At 47.9% G+C, this 16,699-nt stretch overlaps 1 protein-coding gene across 1 annotated transcript in view; it reads right to left on the bottom strand.

The window, feature by feature from the left end:
- SNX30 (sorting nexin family member 30) overlaps nucleotides 1-16,423 on the bottom strand; it is a 120,089-nt gene extending 103,666 nt beyond the window's left edge. Inside the window, exon 1 of the mRNA XM_032240377.1 lies at nucleotides 16,066-16,423. Within this exon, the coding sequence (XP_032096268.1) occupies nucleotides 16,066-16,221 (156 nt within the window). The 5' untranslated portion in view covers nucleotides 16,222-16,423. The remainder of the gene's footprint in view (nucleotides 1-16,065) is intronic.
- Nucleotides 16,424-16,699: the final 276 nt, after the last annotated feature.

Here is a 16,699-nt window from a genome sequence, read left to right as displayed (position 1 = left end):
GTTCTGGAGATCTATTGTATGACAATATGAATATACTTAACACTACTCAACTGTATACTTAAAAATGGTTAAGATGAGTAAAAACAAGCCGAGGTACTTAATACCATCTTATTGTATATTCATATCTGAAATTATAATTAACCTCAAATGACAAATTGTTGTAGAAAAGTAATAAACTGTATTTAATATCTTTAAAAAAAAAAAAAAAAAAGTACATGTGGGCCAGGCACGGTGGCTCACACCTGTAATCCCAGAATTTTGGCAGGCCAAGCCATGTGGATCACTTGAGGTCGGGAGTTTGAGACCAGCCTGGTCAACATGGAGAAACCCCGTCTCTACTGAAAATGCAAAAAATTAGCCAGGCATGGTGGCACATGCCTGTAATTCCACCTACTCAGGAGGCTGAGGCATGAGAATCGCTTGAACCCAGGAGGCAGAGGTTGCCGTGAGCCAAGATCACACCACTGCACTCCAACCTGGGCAACAAGAGCGAAACTCCATCTCAAAAAAAAGTATATGTGCTTAAGAAACAACCCAATGTCTATCAATGAATGAATAAACAAAATGTGGTATATCCATAAAATGAAATACTATTCACCCATAAAAAGGAGTGGAGTAATGCTGGATGGGTGGAGGAAAAGGAGGGATATTGGTCAAGAAGTGTCAACTTTCCATGATAGGAAGAATAAGTTCTGGAGACCTAATATACAGCATAGTAACTATAATGTATTTTGCACTTAAAATTTGCCAAGAAAATAGATCTAAAGTGTTCTTAGCACAAAAACGCAAGTATGTGAGGTGACGGATATGTTAGCTTAATTGTGGTAATCATTTCACAATATTTAAGTGTATCAAAACATGTTGTACATCTTAAGTCTATACAATTTTTATTTGTCAATCATACTTCAATAAAGCTGGAGAGGAAAAGGAATGAAGTACTGATACTTACAACATGGAAAAAACTTTAGGACATTAGACTAACTGAAAGAAGCCAGGCATAAACGGCCAGACACACATACTGTGTGATTCCATTTATATGAAATGTTCAGAATAGGAAAAATCCAGAGACAGATGGCAGATTAGCAGTTGCCAGGGGCTGGGAGGAGGGAAAATGGAGAGCGTTTGCTAATAGGTATGGGGTGTCTTTTGAGATGACGAAAATGTTCTGGAATTAGATAGCAACGACCTTTGCATTACCTTGTGAATGTATTCAAAACCACTGAAGTATACGCTTTAAAAGGGTGAATTTTATGGTATGCGAAGTATATCACAGTTTTTTAAAAGCATATATGCCTTAGAAAATCCATAATTTTTGACCTACTTTTCCTCAAATTCCTGTTCTATTCTTGCCATCATCATTCAGCCAGTTCCTAAAGCCAGTGACCCTAGAGTCTCTTCCCCAGTGATCTCTCACTGTCCTGCACACCTCACCGCTACTTCTGAACCGGGTAGCGGGAATTGGGACTGCCTTACTCTTTCAGACTCCTCTCCCAGCCACTGCTGATTGGCCCAGGTCGAGCTCTTGTGCCCAGTTGGGCCAATCACAATACCTCACTCTCACAGCCCAGTTGATTAGCCTAAGGGCAGGCATGTGACACAAGCCAGGTCTCCCTGATCTTCTGCCCTGGGAAGAGAGACTCACACCCTTTCTGGAGGCAGAGCTGTGCAATGTGAGGGAGGCGAACTACTGCAACTCCCCCTACATGGATGATGTTGGTCTGAGAGAGAAAAACTGACCCTCAGTAGCATTCAGATCCCTGGTTCCAGCTCACTCCTACATTAAGGCAAGCTGTCCATAGGCTCACCTTTTTGCTAAGTTAATGCAAGCTAGACATCTATTATTTGCAAACAAAACCAATAACCAGTACACTCTCTGAATCCAGTGAGTCAAAGCCCTACTGAAACTGCCTCCCCCCACCTCCCACTGCAACAGCCTTCTTCTTCCTGGACTCCTCTCTCCAGGCTCCACCCACACAATCCCAGCTAGGACTCAATCAGTAACTCTAACCACAAACAAGGCCCTGCTCCTCCCCTGCTTAAAACACTTGATTGGAATGAAAAAAACTAGCCAGGCACAGTGACACATGCCCTTAGTCCAAGCGACTCGGTAGGCTGAGGTGGGAGAATTGCTTGAGCCCTGGAGCTCTAGCGAACTATGATTGTGCCACCGCCCTCCACCCTGGCCAACAGAGTGAGACTCTGTCTCTAAAAAAAAAAAAAAAAAAAAAAGACAACAATGACAATCACTTAATTGGTCTCCTAACTGCTCAAGTTAAAGTCCTTTCTATTTGCCACTATAGACCACAGCCAGGACCCTACCAACCTTTCCAGCCTCATCAATCCCCTTGCTCTCTGTGAGTTCATCACTTGACACTGCTAAGCTCTGGTACACGCTGGTTCTTTCGCCTGAGTTGCTCTTCCTTCTGTCCATTTGTAAAACATGTATCCCTTCATTCTCCAGCTCAAACATCACCTTCTTTGGAAAAGCCGCCATCCTCCTAAGCAAGGTCTCTCCCTACTTTATTCCCTATACATAACTTTCATAACTACATGGATGTAGGGCATGAAACAATAGACAAAGGAGACTCGAAAGGGTGGAGGGAATGGAGAGGGCGGATGATGTGAAATTACCAAGTACAATGTATATTATTTGGGTGATGGGTACCCTAAAAGCACTGGACTTCTTCACTAGACAATCTATCCATGTAACAAAATTACTTATGTACCCCATAAATTTAAACAAATAATTATTTTTAAAAACATAGCTGGGCTGGGTGGCTTACGCCTGTAATCCCAGCACTTTGGGAAGCCAAGGTGGGCAGATCACCTGAGGTTGGGAATTTGAGACCAGCCTGACCAACATGGAGAAAGCCTGTCTCTACTAAAAAAAATTAAAAATTAGGCATGGTAGCACATGCCTGTAATCCCAGCTACTTGGGAGGCTGAGGCAGGAGAATGGCTTGAACCTGGGAGGCGGAGGTTGCAGTGAGCTGAGATCAAGCCATTGCACTCCAGACTGGGCAACAAGAGTGAAACTCTGTCTCAAAAAAAAAAAAAAAAGCATAATAACTGGGCCAGGCGTGGTGGCACACACCTATAATCCCAGCACTTTGGGAGGCCAAGGTAGCAAGATCGCTTGAAGCTGGAAGCTCAAGACGAGCCTGGGCAACATACTGAGATTCCCCTCTCTACCAAAACAAACAAACACACACACACACACACACACACACACACACACACACACACACACACATTTTAATAGCAGGGCATGCTGGTACACCACTAGGAGCTAAGACTGGTCAGGAGCTAAGGACTACTCAGGAGGCTGAGGCAGAAGGATCACTTAAGCCAAGGAGAAGTTCGAGGCTGTAGGAGCCAAGATGGTGCCACTACACTCCAGCCTGGGCAACAGACCAAGGCCCTATCTCTAAAAATATATATATACATATACAAACTGTAGCAGATGCCAGTGCCCCACCCATACATCCCCTCGCCATGATCACACTTCAGTGCCCACTGGCCTGACACCCACCTGCCAGCATCTGCATGTCTTGGCCTGACCACTTCCTCTGACCACTGAACCTGCTTTGCCCACCCATGGGGCAGGCTAGAAAGCACCTGGGAATTCACACCCAAAATCCCCAACCAAGTATCCATCAACCAATGGCTACAGAGAGCTGCTGTTTCAAGGCCCCAGCTTCCGCATCTGGAGTGGGGACAACCGAGGCACATGTTCCATGTTCCATGTTCCATGACAGCTCCCAGGGCTTCCCTGGAGGGTAAGGCTCCAGTTATGCTCAATGGAAACTGGCCTGGTAACATCGCCTCTGCTGATTGCCTTCCCTTCCCTGTCTCACTTCTTTGCTCCTCTAATGCCAGTTCCTTCACCTCTCAAACAAGCTACTGGCAATTAAATGCTTTCTCAGGGTCTGCTTCTAAGGCAATAACAAAACATAGCATTGCTGTGGTATTTACTGCGTCCCAGACACTAAACACTCAACTAAGCTTCTGAACTCACCTGTAAAATGATCCAAAATTTAGATAGGGGAAACAGAGGCATTACAAGCTTAAGAAACTTGCCCAAGGCCACAGAGTTAAGTAAATACATTCAGCATTTTTCATGTTCTACTGCAACAATCCATCGATGTGTCTCTCTTCTTTGCTGGACCCTTAACCTCTCAGGGGAGAGACCTTTTTTCTCTTTCTCTATAGCCCCAGCATCTAGCACAGAGCTAGGCTTGTAGCAGATGCTCAAGAGCTATAGGGGTTTTGAAAAGAGCCTGCACTCTGCCACCCAAACACACTACGTCCTTTTCCTGCCTCTTCTCAAGCAGGAACCCCCAAACACCTTTTCCACGATCCCACTTCCCCCACCAACACACACACACACACACACACACACACAAACTCACACAAATGACAGTAATTCCTGATCCCTGCGCTGGCTGCCAAAATGAAGAATTCTATGGGGCAAGGCAGACATAAGACAGCATATGAGTCCTCGAATGTCTGGTAAACAAATCCCATTGCTCATATGTGAATCAGCGCCTGCTGGCCAGGCTGTTGTTTATGTACTTATTTTACTTTGAGAGCCTCTCATTTATCATGGAACCCCTGCCTTCCTCCCAGTGGCCTTCACTAACATGTGACTCTCAAACCAGGATGACATCCTGCCCCCTATTTTATTGTCAATATGCACTTCGTCTAAATTCTGACCTCAAACCTCTGCATCTGCTATTCCAATCTCTATTTGGATCTACTGGGATAACACATCTATTTAATAAAGAAGAGCTTCCTGGAGGCAGCATTGTTTGAGCCTTGAAGTTTGAGTAGGTTTGCAACAGCGGCCTTCAGACATCTTCTGTCCCAAATGCCTGACTTTAAGCCGTGTCCACGTCATCTTTACACTTTGCCCGCACATGTGCTTCCCAGCCTGTGCTCCCCCTCTCAAAGAGGGCACCACTGGACAAGGGGCAGATGGTGTGAAATTACTGAGTACAATGAACATTACTTGGGTGATGGTACCCTAAAAGCACTGGACTTCATCACTACACAATCTACTGGCCTGATTCCCACCTGCCAGCATCTATGGGTGAGAGTCAGGCCGGTATTCAGCATCAATCTCCTAGACTTTCTAGTCAGTCACCCCCACTACACCAAAATTTGTCATCTTTCTATTTTCTAATCTTTCTCTTCCCAGGCAACAAGTCCAACCAAAACCAGGTTAATTCTTCCTGTCTTACCTCTTTCAATGCTAGTCTCTCCCCATCCCAAGCCCTGATCATACATTCCTCGCTCAAAAACCCTCTTGGGGCTGGGAGGAGGGCCTCACACCTGTAATCTCAGCACTATGGGAGGCTGAGGAGGGTGGATCACCTGAAGTCAAGAGTTCAAGACCAGCCTAGCCAACATGGTGAAACCCCACCCCTACTAAAAATACCAAAATTAGCCTGGCGTGGTGGCAAACACCTGTAACCCCAGCTACTCGGGAGGCTGAGGCAGGACAACTGCTTGTGCTAGGACTGGCTACTGCTGAAAGTATAAAAGCTAACCTCCAAATCACAGCATTCAAAACAGTCTCATTCTCCTCCTGACCTGTCTACCCACCTCCTCTCTCACTTATCTCCACCTCTAGACTCGAGATGGAGTCTCAAAACCCACTCCCAACACATGACCCAACTCAGTTCTCCTCCAGTGAGCACAGGTCTTTCCTGCCTCTGCCCTTCACCTTGGGGCTTTTCCCACCCCACATCTGAAAGTCCCCTCCAACTTCACACACCTGGTGAAAACATAACCTCTGCCACCTCAGCTGATCTGCAGACATACCCCCTGCTAGTGGGGCTACCAATAGGAATAAACACCCCCTTCTCCCTGCCCCCATGTAAAACCCAATGTTTAAGTCTATTTTAAGGTCATGGTATTGGTAATTTTTTTTATGTTTCAAGTAGCAAATCAAATTGAAAACTGTATCAACAAAAGGGAATTTATGACCCCCTATAACTGTGCTAACTTCAGGCACAGCTAGCACAGTCAGATTCTGAACTCAAATGACCTTGCCCCTCTTCCTCTCCTAGCTCTGCTTCCCTCTGGCTTCATTCTTAAGCCAGGCACTCTCCGCACTGAAGGATACAACCATTCACAGTCTAGTAGAAAGACAGACATTCTTTCCCCCATCATCCATCTAGTAAATCTCAGCAAAGACTGCCTGGTTCTGCTAGGGTGACATGTCCACCAGGGATGCTATTTTGGCCAAGAGAAGATACTGATATTAGACCAGAACAGGCAGGATAAGGAGAGAAGCCAGGGTATTTCTGCCCCAGCCCAACACCTGCTCTCTGCCTCAGATCATGCCCCTGGCAGCGGCTGCCTCCCCTCCAGGACTCCCTTCCTCTGAGGTCCCAGCTGTTGCTCAATGACCCTGCCACAGGTCTAGTTCCCACAGAAGCTCCTGGGTTCTACTTAATATCGCCTCTTCCCCTAACCCTCCAGTCCTGAGGGTAACAGCAACTTCCTGCTATTGCTACTCTCTGGGTCACCTTGCCATCCATCACCTGTGTAACTAGCTCCTTGTATTATGGTCTGTCAGTTTGAAATACCTTCACTGGCTTTTATTCCCTGATCAGACCACAACTGATATGGAAATTGACAAAGCACAGGTCAAAACAGAGAAAGAAATGTGGAGAGTACAATATCAAGGAATAACCACCACCATCACCTCTCATCTCTTAAAGGTTCACTATACATCATGCTCTACTTTAGGAATTCACTGATCTTCATATCAACCCAGTGATGTGGTTACATCTGTTACCCCCTTTTCGCAGATGAGGAAACTGAGGCTCAAAGATGTTAAACAACTTGCCATTACCAAAACTATAAGTGGTGGAGCTGAGATTCAAATCCAGACAACATGATTCCAGTGTGCACACCTTTTATGTTTTGTTTTTTTGAGATGGAGTCTTGCTCTGTCACCAGGCTGGAGTGCAGTGGCATGATCTTGACTCACTGCAATCTCCGCCTCCTGGGTTCAAGTGATTCCCCTACCTTAGCCTCCTAAGTAGCTGGAACTACAGGTGCGCGCCACCACACCCAGCTAATTTTTTTGTATTTTTAGTAGAGATGGGGTTTCACCATGTTGGCCAGGAAGCTCTTGAGATCTCTTGACCTTGTGATCCGCCCGCCTTGGCCTCCCAAAGTGCTGGGATTACAGGCGTGACCCATCACGCCTGGCCCATGTGCACACCTTAAAACAGGAAGCGGAGGAGAAGCATTTCAAGCAGGAGGGTATGGACAGGATCAAGTGTTACCTACCAAGGGGTCAGGCGAAATAAGGACTATAAAGTATCTACTGGATTTAGCAATAAGGAGGTCACTGAGGATCCTGAAGAATCGAGTCAGAAAGCAGGCAGCAGAAGGCTCAGGAGTAGGTCAGAGGTCAGGAAGTGAAAGCAAGCGCTCCAAACCTTCTCTTCAGAAAGTGTATCGTAAAGAGAAGTCACAAAATAGGGCACGAGGTCAGGCACAGTGGCGCAGGCCTACAATCCAAGCACTTTGGGAAATTGAGGCAGGAGGATCACTGAGGCCAGGAGGTCGAGACCAGCCTGGGCAACAAAGCAAGAATTTATCTTCCTCCCCATCCCCCCCCCCAAAAAGGCACCAGATGCGGGAGAAAAGAGCATCATACCAGAGTTTCTTTTACTCTTTCTCTCTCTCTCTCTCTCTCTGTGTGTGTGTGTGTGTGTGTAAGAGACAAGGTCTCACTATATTGCCCAGGTTGGTCTTGAACTCCTGGGCTCAAGCAATGTTCCTGCCTTGGCCTCCCGTAATGCTAGGATTATAGGTGAGAGGCACCACGCCCAGCCACTCCGCGTTTTAAAAATGAGAGCAACTTGGCCAGGCATAGCGGCTCACGCCTGTTATCCCAGCACTTTGGGAGGCTGAGGCAGGCCGATTGCTTGAGCTCAGGAGTTCCAAGACCAGCCTGGCCAACATAGCAAAGCCCTGTCTCTACCAAAAATACAAAAATTAGCCAGGTGTGGTGGTATGTGTCTGTGGTCCCAGCTACTCACAAGGCTGGGACAGGAGAATCTCTTGAGCCCAGGAGGCAGCGTTTGCGGTGAGTAAAAGATCATGCCACTGCATTCCAGCTTGGGTGACAAAGCCAGACACCTCTCAAAAAAAAGAGAGCAACTTGAGTGTGTTTAAATTGTTATTTAAACACACTCAAGTAGTGCGCTGGTTGAGAGGGAGTCCAAAGATGCAGGGGTGAGTCAGGAGGCCAAGCAAAGCAGGGTCTCCAAGAGGATGTGGGGTTGGGGGTGGGTCTATACCCTCAATTGGCCTTAGACTCTCTTCTTGGAACGAGGGCCAGAAAGAAAACATGGCTATGGATTCATAGCATTCTGAAATGTGAAAGAGGGAAGTTCTTTTCTGTTGGCTTCTATCTTCTCTAAGGTGGAAGGTGAGGCAATCAGCAGAAGGGAGGGTGAAGTAGAGGGGTGGAGGGTATGAGGAGCAGAGAAAAGGTTCAGATAAGCGACTGTGCAGAATGGGGAGTCTGTGGGAAAGAAGGAGTGCCCAGGACTACTGAAGCCCCAGCTGTGGCTGGAACCTGTGAACTTACATTGGTAGCAACCCTTGAGCTCCCTGAGCACCCTGGGTGTAGATAAAAGACATGAACAAATGGAATAATCCAAGCTGGGTATAAAAAGAAGAGAGCAAGGAAACTGATTATAGAGGCAGGCGCAACCACAGAGATGGACCACAGAATCTAAAGGAGGCAGGGGAATCCAAGAGGTCACAGAACAGGTATAGTCAGTTGTTATTGACTCAGAGACCCAGAAAGCCAGAAGGGGAAGGCAAGACAAAATAATATATGTGGGGAAGAGGGAACCTTTGTCCAGTGTTGGTGGGAATGTAGATTGGTACAGCCATTATGGAAAACAGTATGGAGGTTTCTAAAGAAATTAAAAATAGAACTACCATATGACCGAGCAATCCGTCTTTTGGACACATAACCAAAGGAACTGTATTCAACACCTCATAAAGATATCTGCACTCCCACGTTCAATGCAGCATTATTCACGATAGCCAAGATATGGAAACAACCTAAGCATGCCTCAATGGACAAACAGATAGAGAAACTGTACTGTGTGTGTACACACACAAATGAATATTCTTCAGCCCTAAAAAAGAACATCTTGTTATTTGCCATAACATGAATGAGCTTGAAGGGCATTATGCCAGGTACAAGAAGCCGGACACAGAAAGAAAAACATTGTATGCTCTCACTCATATATGGAATCTTTAAAAAAAAAAATCAAATTTATAGAGATAGAATACAAAATAATGGCTACCAAAGGCAGGTGGGAGAGGAAATGGGAAGATGTAAGTAAACAGACACAAAGTAGCAGATATGGAGGAGTGTACAAGTCTGGAGATCTAATGCAGAACGTGAGGACTAGAGTTATCAATAATAAAATTGTACTGTACTTGACAATCATGCTAAATGAGATTCAGCTGCTCTTGCCACAAAAAATGTGTAACTATGAGATGACTGCGTTAATTTGCTCCACTACAGTAAACTTTTACTATCTATAGGTATCCCATAACATTAAGTGTGTACCTTAAAGAAACACAATAAAATGTATTTCTTAAAAAGATAGTATCTAGGCCAGGCACGGTGGCTCATGCTTGTAATCCCAGCACTTTGGGAGGCCGAGGCAGGCAGATCATGAGTTCAAGATATCAGGACCATCCTGGTCAACGTGGTGAAGCCCCATCTCTACTAAAAATACAAAAATTAGCTGGGCATAGTGGCATGCCCCTGTAGTCCCAGCTACTTGGGAGGCTGAGGCAGAAGAATCCTTGAACCGGGGAGGCAGAGCTTGCAGTGAGCCAGGAACTCGCCACTGCACTCCAGCCTGGTGACAGAGCGAGATTCCATCTCCAAAAAAAAAAAAAGATAATATCCAGTGGCACTATTTCAGAGCCGGAATGCTCCTACATATTGCAATGCAGGGTGCGGCTGTGGGAGAGGACAGATGCAGATGAACTGTTAAAAAGGTGAAGGTAATTAGCCAGGCATGGCAGTGTGCGCCTGTAGTGGAGGCTGAGGCAGGAGAGTCACCTGAACTTGGGAAGCAGAGGTTGCAGTAAGCCAAGATCGGGCCGTGCACTTCAGCCTGGAGGATAGAGCGAGACTCTGTCTTTAAAAAAAAAAAAGAAAAAAAGGTGAAGGTGATTAAAGATAAGGATATCAAGAAACCAGTAATTTTGGAGAGTCCGACAGATCAACCATGTGGATGATTAAGGCCCCAGGGTAAGGAGAGTAAGTTGAGGTCTAAAGATTTAATGAATGAGAGTGAGGCGGTGAAGCTGGAAAATGACAAAGAGAACAGCAGTGGAAGGTCGGTAGTGGGTATTTCCTGCTTGTCCAACATCTACTCCTTGATTTTGCTCTGGAAACCACCTCCTCCCTTTCCAGGCACAGAGCGGGCTTCCAAAATATTCATAATATTCTATATCCTAATCCGGGGATAGGAACATATTATTATTCTTTAAACTGCACAGATAACTTTAACTCTTTAAACTACATACATACATTGTTATAAACTTCATGTATGCATTTTCCAATTTTTTAAAAAAATTCCTTCTCCTCATTCCAAAGATAAGCACCTGATCCAGGTCTGTGCAATCAGAATCAGAGACTGGTTTAGGCGCCTGACCCAATTTAGACCAATGAGATACCAGCCCAGAGCCTTGGCTGGAACTATCAGGAAAGGAGTGCTCTCTTTCTGCTGGAGCTGGGAAGCTTGTTTATAGAACGTATTCCTTCACTGGCTTGAGAACAAGGCTGACACAGAAGTAAGCAGAGCCAAGAGATAGAAAGTGACTGATCCCCGACATCACTTGAATACCTTGCTCCAGCCATTCCTGAAGCCAAAATACGTGGTCCTTTTCAACAACAGATTTTTTTTTTCCTCTAGGCCAGTCTGCATTCAGTTCATGTCCTTTTAACCAACAAAGAATCCTAACTAATTCAGGGGAATGCTCAAGATAGTTTCAATTGAACAGCCTATGTGATCCTTTTCAATACATAATCAAACTATGCCCTCCCTCCTGCACAAGACCCTGAAACACCACCTGACATGCTAACTTCCCACCCCTTGGCACTCTCGGTAAAGGCCAAAGTCCTCAGGGTGATCAGCCACACTCAACATAATCTGACCCCTCCCTTCTCTGCCCCCAACTCTGTAACTCTCCAACACTCACTCTGCCCAGCCACAATAGCTTCCAGCTGCTCCCCGACACACCAGGCCTGGGCCTTGCGGCCCCTACTTCGGCTGGTCCCTTCCCAGACACTCTTCTCCAGATACTCACCCACTAATTCCTTCACCTCCTTCCAGTCTGCTCAAATGTCAAGTTCTCAACTAGGCATAGCAAATCCTCTTCCTCGTGGCCAGTGTTCCCGAACGCCCCTCCCCCACCAGTTCTCCTTTTTCCTCCTTCCATAGCATTTATTTTGTAATACAATACGAACTCACTGGAAAGTATCCAGTGAGGGCAGGGTTTTTGGCTAATTTATTCATTTCAAGTTCCTAGAACAGGGCCTGGCTCATAGTAGGCCCACGAATATGTATCGAATGAACAGAAAGAATGACAAGAGCCTCAATGGAGCAGAGCTTGGTTTGTAAAAGGTGATGGAGGAAAAGCCTTCTCTATTTTGAAAACTTCAGGGGATGTCTAAGTGACCTAAGAGGACAGGAAGTAGATGAAGTGTTCAGAGAAGAGATTGAGGATGTGGGAAGAGGTGTTAGCCACACAATGACACTTGAATCAGGTATTAAGTTTTGGGAGGCACACAGAAGGTGGAGGCTGGGTCAGAGGAGAAGCGACCCAAGCAATTTGCAGATGAAAGTTAAAAAGGGGAGTGGATCACAAGGTCAGGAAATCGAGACCATCCTGGCCAACATGGTGAAACCCCATCTCTACTAAAAATACGAAAATTAGCCAGGCATGGTGGTGTGCACCTGTAGTCCCAGCTACTCAGGAGGCTGAGGCAAGATAATTGCTTGAACCTGGGAGGTGGGGGTTGCAGTGAGCCAAGACTGGGCCACTACACTCCAGCCTGGGCAACAGAGCAAGACACTGTCTCCAAAAAAAAAAAAAAAAAAAAAAAAAGAAAGTTAAAAAAAGGAGAGAGAAGCTGTGATGCATTTACATTTTAGATGGAGATAGCCACATGAGTCCCAGTGAGGCTCATCCCTGTAATCCTAGCACTTTGGAAGGCCCAGGCAGGCGGATCACCTGAGGTCAGAAGTTCGAGACCAGCCAGACTAACATGGTGAAACCCCTTCTCTACTAAAAATACAAAAATTAGCTAGGTGTGGTGGTGGTCACCTGTAATCCCAGCTACTCAGGAGGCTGAGGCGTGAGAATCACTTGAACCCAGGAGGCAGAGGTTGCAGTGAGCCCAAATCATGCCACTGCACTCTAGCCTGGGCGGCAGAGTGAGACTCTATCTCACAAAAAAAAAAAAAAAAGCCCGGTGAGTTTAGCAGGCATTAAAAGAACTAGTCCTGGCCACCTCTGGTAGATAGAAAGGATCCCTCCTTTGAGATCCTAGACAGGAGGCATCACTCCATGATGTGAACATTTGAGCAACTGGTGGAGAGTCCATCGTATTTGGTCTTTCTCTTCTACCCAAGCACCACAGAGCCCATTCACAAGTGTCAGCTGGACCAAGACACAAGGCTACCCTGTTCACTGTACCATCTTGGACCCTTAGAAAGCAAATCCCCTCTGCACAATAACCCTGTACTATCAGCAGCCCACCAAACCTTCATTCTCCTAGCCCAGAATGGACCCAGAATCCCTGTCATCCAGGATCACAACTCCAGTATCTAAAAAGACAAAACTGGCATCTTTTCAAAGACAGACCATAGCACTGAACTGTCCTACCTCCCCTCTGATGACCCTCACACTGCTGAGGTAGGAGAAAGCTGGCCACAGGGGAGGCTTCCTGCTTCTGGCTCTGACTCACCTCTGTGGCTTGCTAGCTTCTCTCTACAGAAATTTCTTCAGTTATGAGACCGTATGTGTATGCCAAGATTCAAGGAAAATGTTACTCCTAGTCAGAGAAAGATATTGCAATGCTTAGCCTCTAAGGAAAAGTGGCTTACTATAAATCAGGCCCTTGAGAATGGTGTCATTTAGATGCTCCCCACAGCTGTTAGGAAATTTATTAAATATTCAATAATTAGGCCAGGCACAGTGGCTCATGCCTGTAATTCCAACACTTTGGGAAGCCAAGGAGGGTGGATCACTTGAGGCCAGGAGTTCGAGACCAGCCTGGCCAACATAGTGAAACTTCGTCTCTACTAAAAACAAAAATCTTAGCCAGTCAAGGTGGCACATGCCTGTAATTCCAACTACTCTGGACTGAGGCACAAGAATCACTTCAACCAGGGCGGTAGAGGTTGGAGTGAGTCAGGATCAGGCCAGTGCACTCCAGCCTAGGTGACAGAGTGAGTCTCTGTCTCAAAAAATACATATTCAGTAATTGGTCAGGCGCAGTGGCTCACATCTGTAATCCCAGCACTTTGGGAGGCTGAGATGGGAGGATCACAAGGTCAGGAGATCAAGACCATGCTGGCCAACATGTGAACACCCTGTCTCTACTAAAATACAAAAAATTAGCCGGGCATGATGGTGGACACCTGTAGTCCCAGCTACTCAGGAGGCTGAGGCAGGAGAATCACTTGAACCCAGGAGACAGAGGTTGCAGTGAGCCAAGATTGTGTCACTTCACTCCAGCCTGATGAAGAGCGAGACTCCATCTCAAAAAAAAAAAAAATATATATATATATATATATATTCAATAATTAATAATGCCTTCAAGACTCTCCCTCCCACACAGAACAGACCCTTTAAAGGAAGCCATCAGTAATTAGACTTGAGACTGACTTCTTGACCACTAACCAGATCTTGGTCGTACAGGGAATTTGTCTTCCAAGTGCTTATTAGTAAAATACCCATACTCTGAGTCAGGTATCATCCATGAGTGAATCGTTAAGCATATATTTAAAATACCTATCTGCAGTAGCCAGTCTCCAACATGGCCCAGTGATCCCCACCTCTTGGTATTCACACCCTCTCCCCACATTGTCTCAGTGTCAATCTGTGTGACCAACAGAATACAGCAGAGGCATGTCACTTCCAAGATAGGTTATACGAGACTGGCTTGAGTCTTGGGCTCTCTTGGATCACTCACTCTGGGGGAAAAAACCAGCTGCCACATCAAACAGCCCTATGGAGCTTAACTAAGGCCTGCCAACAACCATGTGAGTGAGCTTAGAAGTGGATCCTTCCCTAACCCAGCCTGCAGATGGCTGCAACCTCAAGAAAGACCTAATTCTGAACCACTCAGATTGTCCCACAGACACTATTTTCAGGTGGTTAAGTTTTAGGGTAATTTGCTACACAGCAATAGGTAATTAATTCAGTGTCCTACACAGAACTGAGAGGAAAATGTGAAGGTTTAACCTCAGTTCCTACACTACTTTAAGACCAATTTTTATCCATGAGAAAGCAAATTTATTCAGCCATTCAACATTTTTTTGAGACAGGGTCTGACTCTCTTGCCCAGGCTGGACTACAGTGATGCAATCACAGCTCACTGCAGCCTTGAACTCCAGGGCTCACGCTATCCTGCAGCCTTAGCCTCCTGAGTAGCTTGGACTACAGGTGCATGCCGCCATGCCCAGAGTGTGAGAGTGTGTGTGTGTGGAGATGGGGTCTTGATATGTTGCCCACGCTGGTCTCAAACTTTTGACCCAGAGCAATCCTCTAGCCTCAGCCTCCCAAAGCGCTGGTATTACAGGTGTGAGCCACTGCACCTGGCCTCCATCAGCTTTTTAAATTTTCCTGTTCCTAATGCTTTCACAAACCCTCTGCAGAAGGTACAAGTCCCACTCCTAGAGATTTTAAGTGCTCAGTGCCCTTCTGACTGCAAGGCGGACAAATTATATTTTCTCATCCTCATTTTTACTGTACCACATGCTGTCCCGTGCGGTACAGTAAGGGAAGAAGCAAGTTAGGTCCCCTGCTCCCATTAATTTTGGGACAACGGGGAATTCATTTAGTATTTTCTTAGGGAGAGAAAATCTTGATCAAAGGACCTGAGAACAATTCTAGTTTCTGCAATTAGTGACTAAGTGGCGGCAGGAGCGCTGATACAATCGCTGCTCAAGTTCCCTTCATAACTGAAATGGCCATGGGGATAGGGAGGCGGCCGTCCCTTACCCCTGCCTGGACTCTGCGGTCTCTTCAAGCAGCAGGAGGGTTATGCTGCTCTAAGAAAATCTGGAGCCTCCCTCTGTACAACGAAGGTCAAAGGGCGAGCCTTCTTTTTATCAACCACAAAGCCAGCCTCTGCCAAACCTAAACAGAGTGGTAGGCCGTCGGAGGTGAATGGAACCCCAGACAGAAAACCACAACGAGGTTCTCCTGCCGCCGCCGGCTGGGGTCTGAGTCAGGTGACTCCTCAGGGCAAACAGCAAACCTAAACAAAGATCACTCCCCACATGACTGACTCGGGGGAAGAAGACTCTCCCGGTAAGCCCAGGGCTGCCCGGTCCCAGCACGGAAAGCCATGAACTCCTGCTTCTGTGCAATCTCGGGAAACTGGAGGAGCTACAAGTTATGCAGCAGCTCAGCCTACGGGGATGCACCTGGAGGAACTCGGGACCCCATCCGAGGACACAGGCGCCCTGCCCTGCACACACGCCTCCCGCCCCAACAGGCAGGCGGGACCCCTCCCCACCAGCTGTCACAGGCGCTCGCGACCAGTCACAGCCAGCGAAGCCCGTCCCTCTGCGGCTGCGACCCCGCGGAGGCGGCAGAAGAGACGCTTTCGCCGAGGGCTCCGGCGCCAGGGCACGCCCGTCCCGCGGGAAGGGGAGGCAGGGTGGGCGCGGCCCCAGGCACAAGAAGGCTCCGGATCCATCATCCCCACCCCCGGGAGAGCGAAATAAGCCTCCCAATCCCCAGTCCCAGGCGCCCCACCTTGTCACCGAAGCTGCGGGCCATCAGCAGGTCCGGGCTGGGCGTGCTGTCGCCACCCACGGCCTCCTCGCTGCTGGAGCCGGCCAGCGGGTGCGGCATGTCGCGCAGGGAGTGAGGCCCGGTGGACGGCAGGGCCTTGGGGGGCCCGCCCGCCATGGCGTGCACCTCTGGGGACGCGCCGCCGCCGCTTCCTCCAGCTGCCGGCCGCGGCGGGCTCCCCGAGAGCCACGGGCCGAGGTTCCGCGCGGCAGCCGCTCAGCCCGAGGCCTTGCACCCGCCGGCTCGTCCCTGCCCGCGCTGAGACGCTCCGCTCCGCGCGGCGCGCGCCCAAGCCCACCGCGGGTCCACTGGCAGCACCGCCGCGGCGCCCAGCCCGCACAGCCAAGCCGCCCACCCTCTCCGGCCCGCCCCCGAGGCGCCGCGGCCGCCCGGGAGGGGGCGGAGAGAGCGGGGAGGGGGCACGTGGGGAGGGAGGGGGAGGGAGAGGAGGCGCAGCCCCGCCCCCGCCCGGCAGGAAGTGCGCCCTGGGCCTCTGCGGCTGTCCTCCCAGTGTCCAACCTCGCCTCGCGGAGGCCGCCGCGCGGAGGAAATGTCTAACGGAAATCGGCGGTGGAAAAGAGGTTAGAGGAGCCTC

Source organism: Sapajus apella, unplaced genomic scaffold, assembly GCF_009761245.1.
Source record: "Sapajus apella isolate SASKATOON/1434 unplaced genomic scaffold, GSC_monkey_1.0 scaffold46, whole genome shotgun sequence".
NCBI lineage: Eukaryota > Metazoa > Chordata > Mammalia > Primates > Cebidae > Sapajus > Sapajus apella.
Note: the sequence above shows the minus strand (reverse complement) of the source record. Positions and strands in the feature narration are given on the sequence as shown.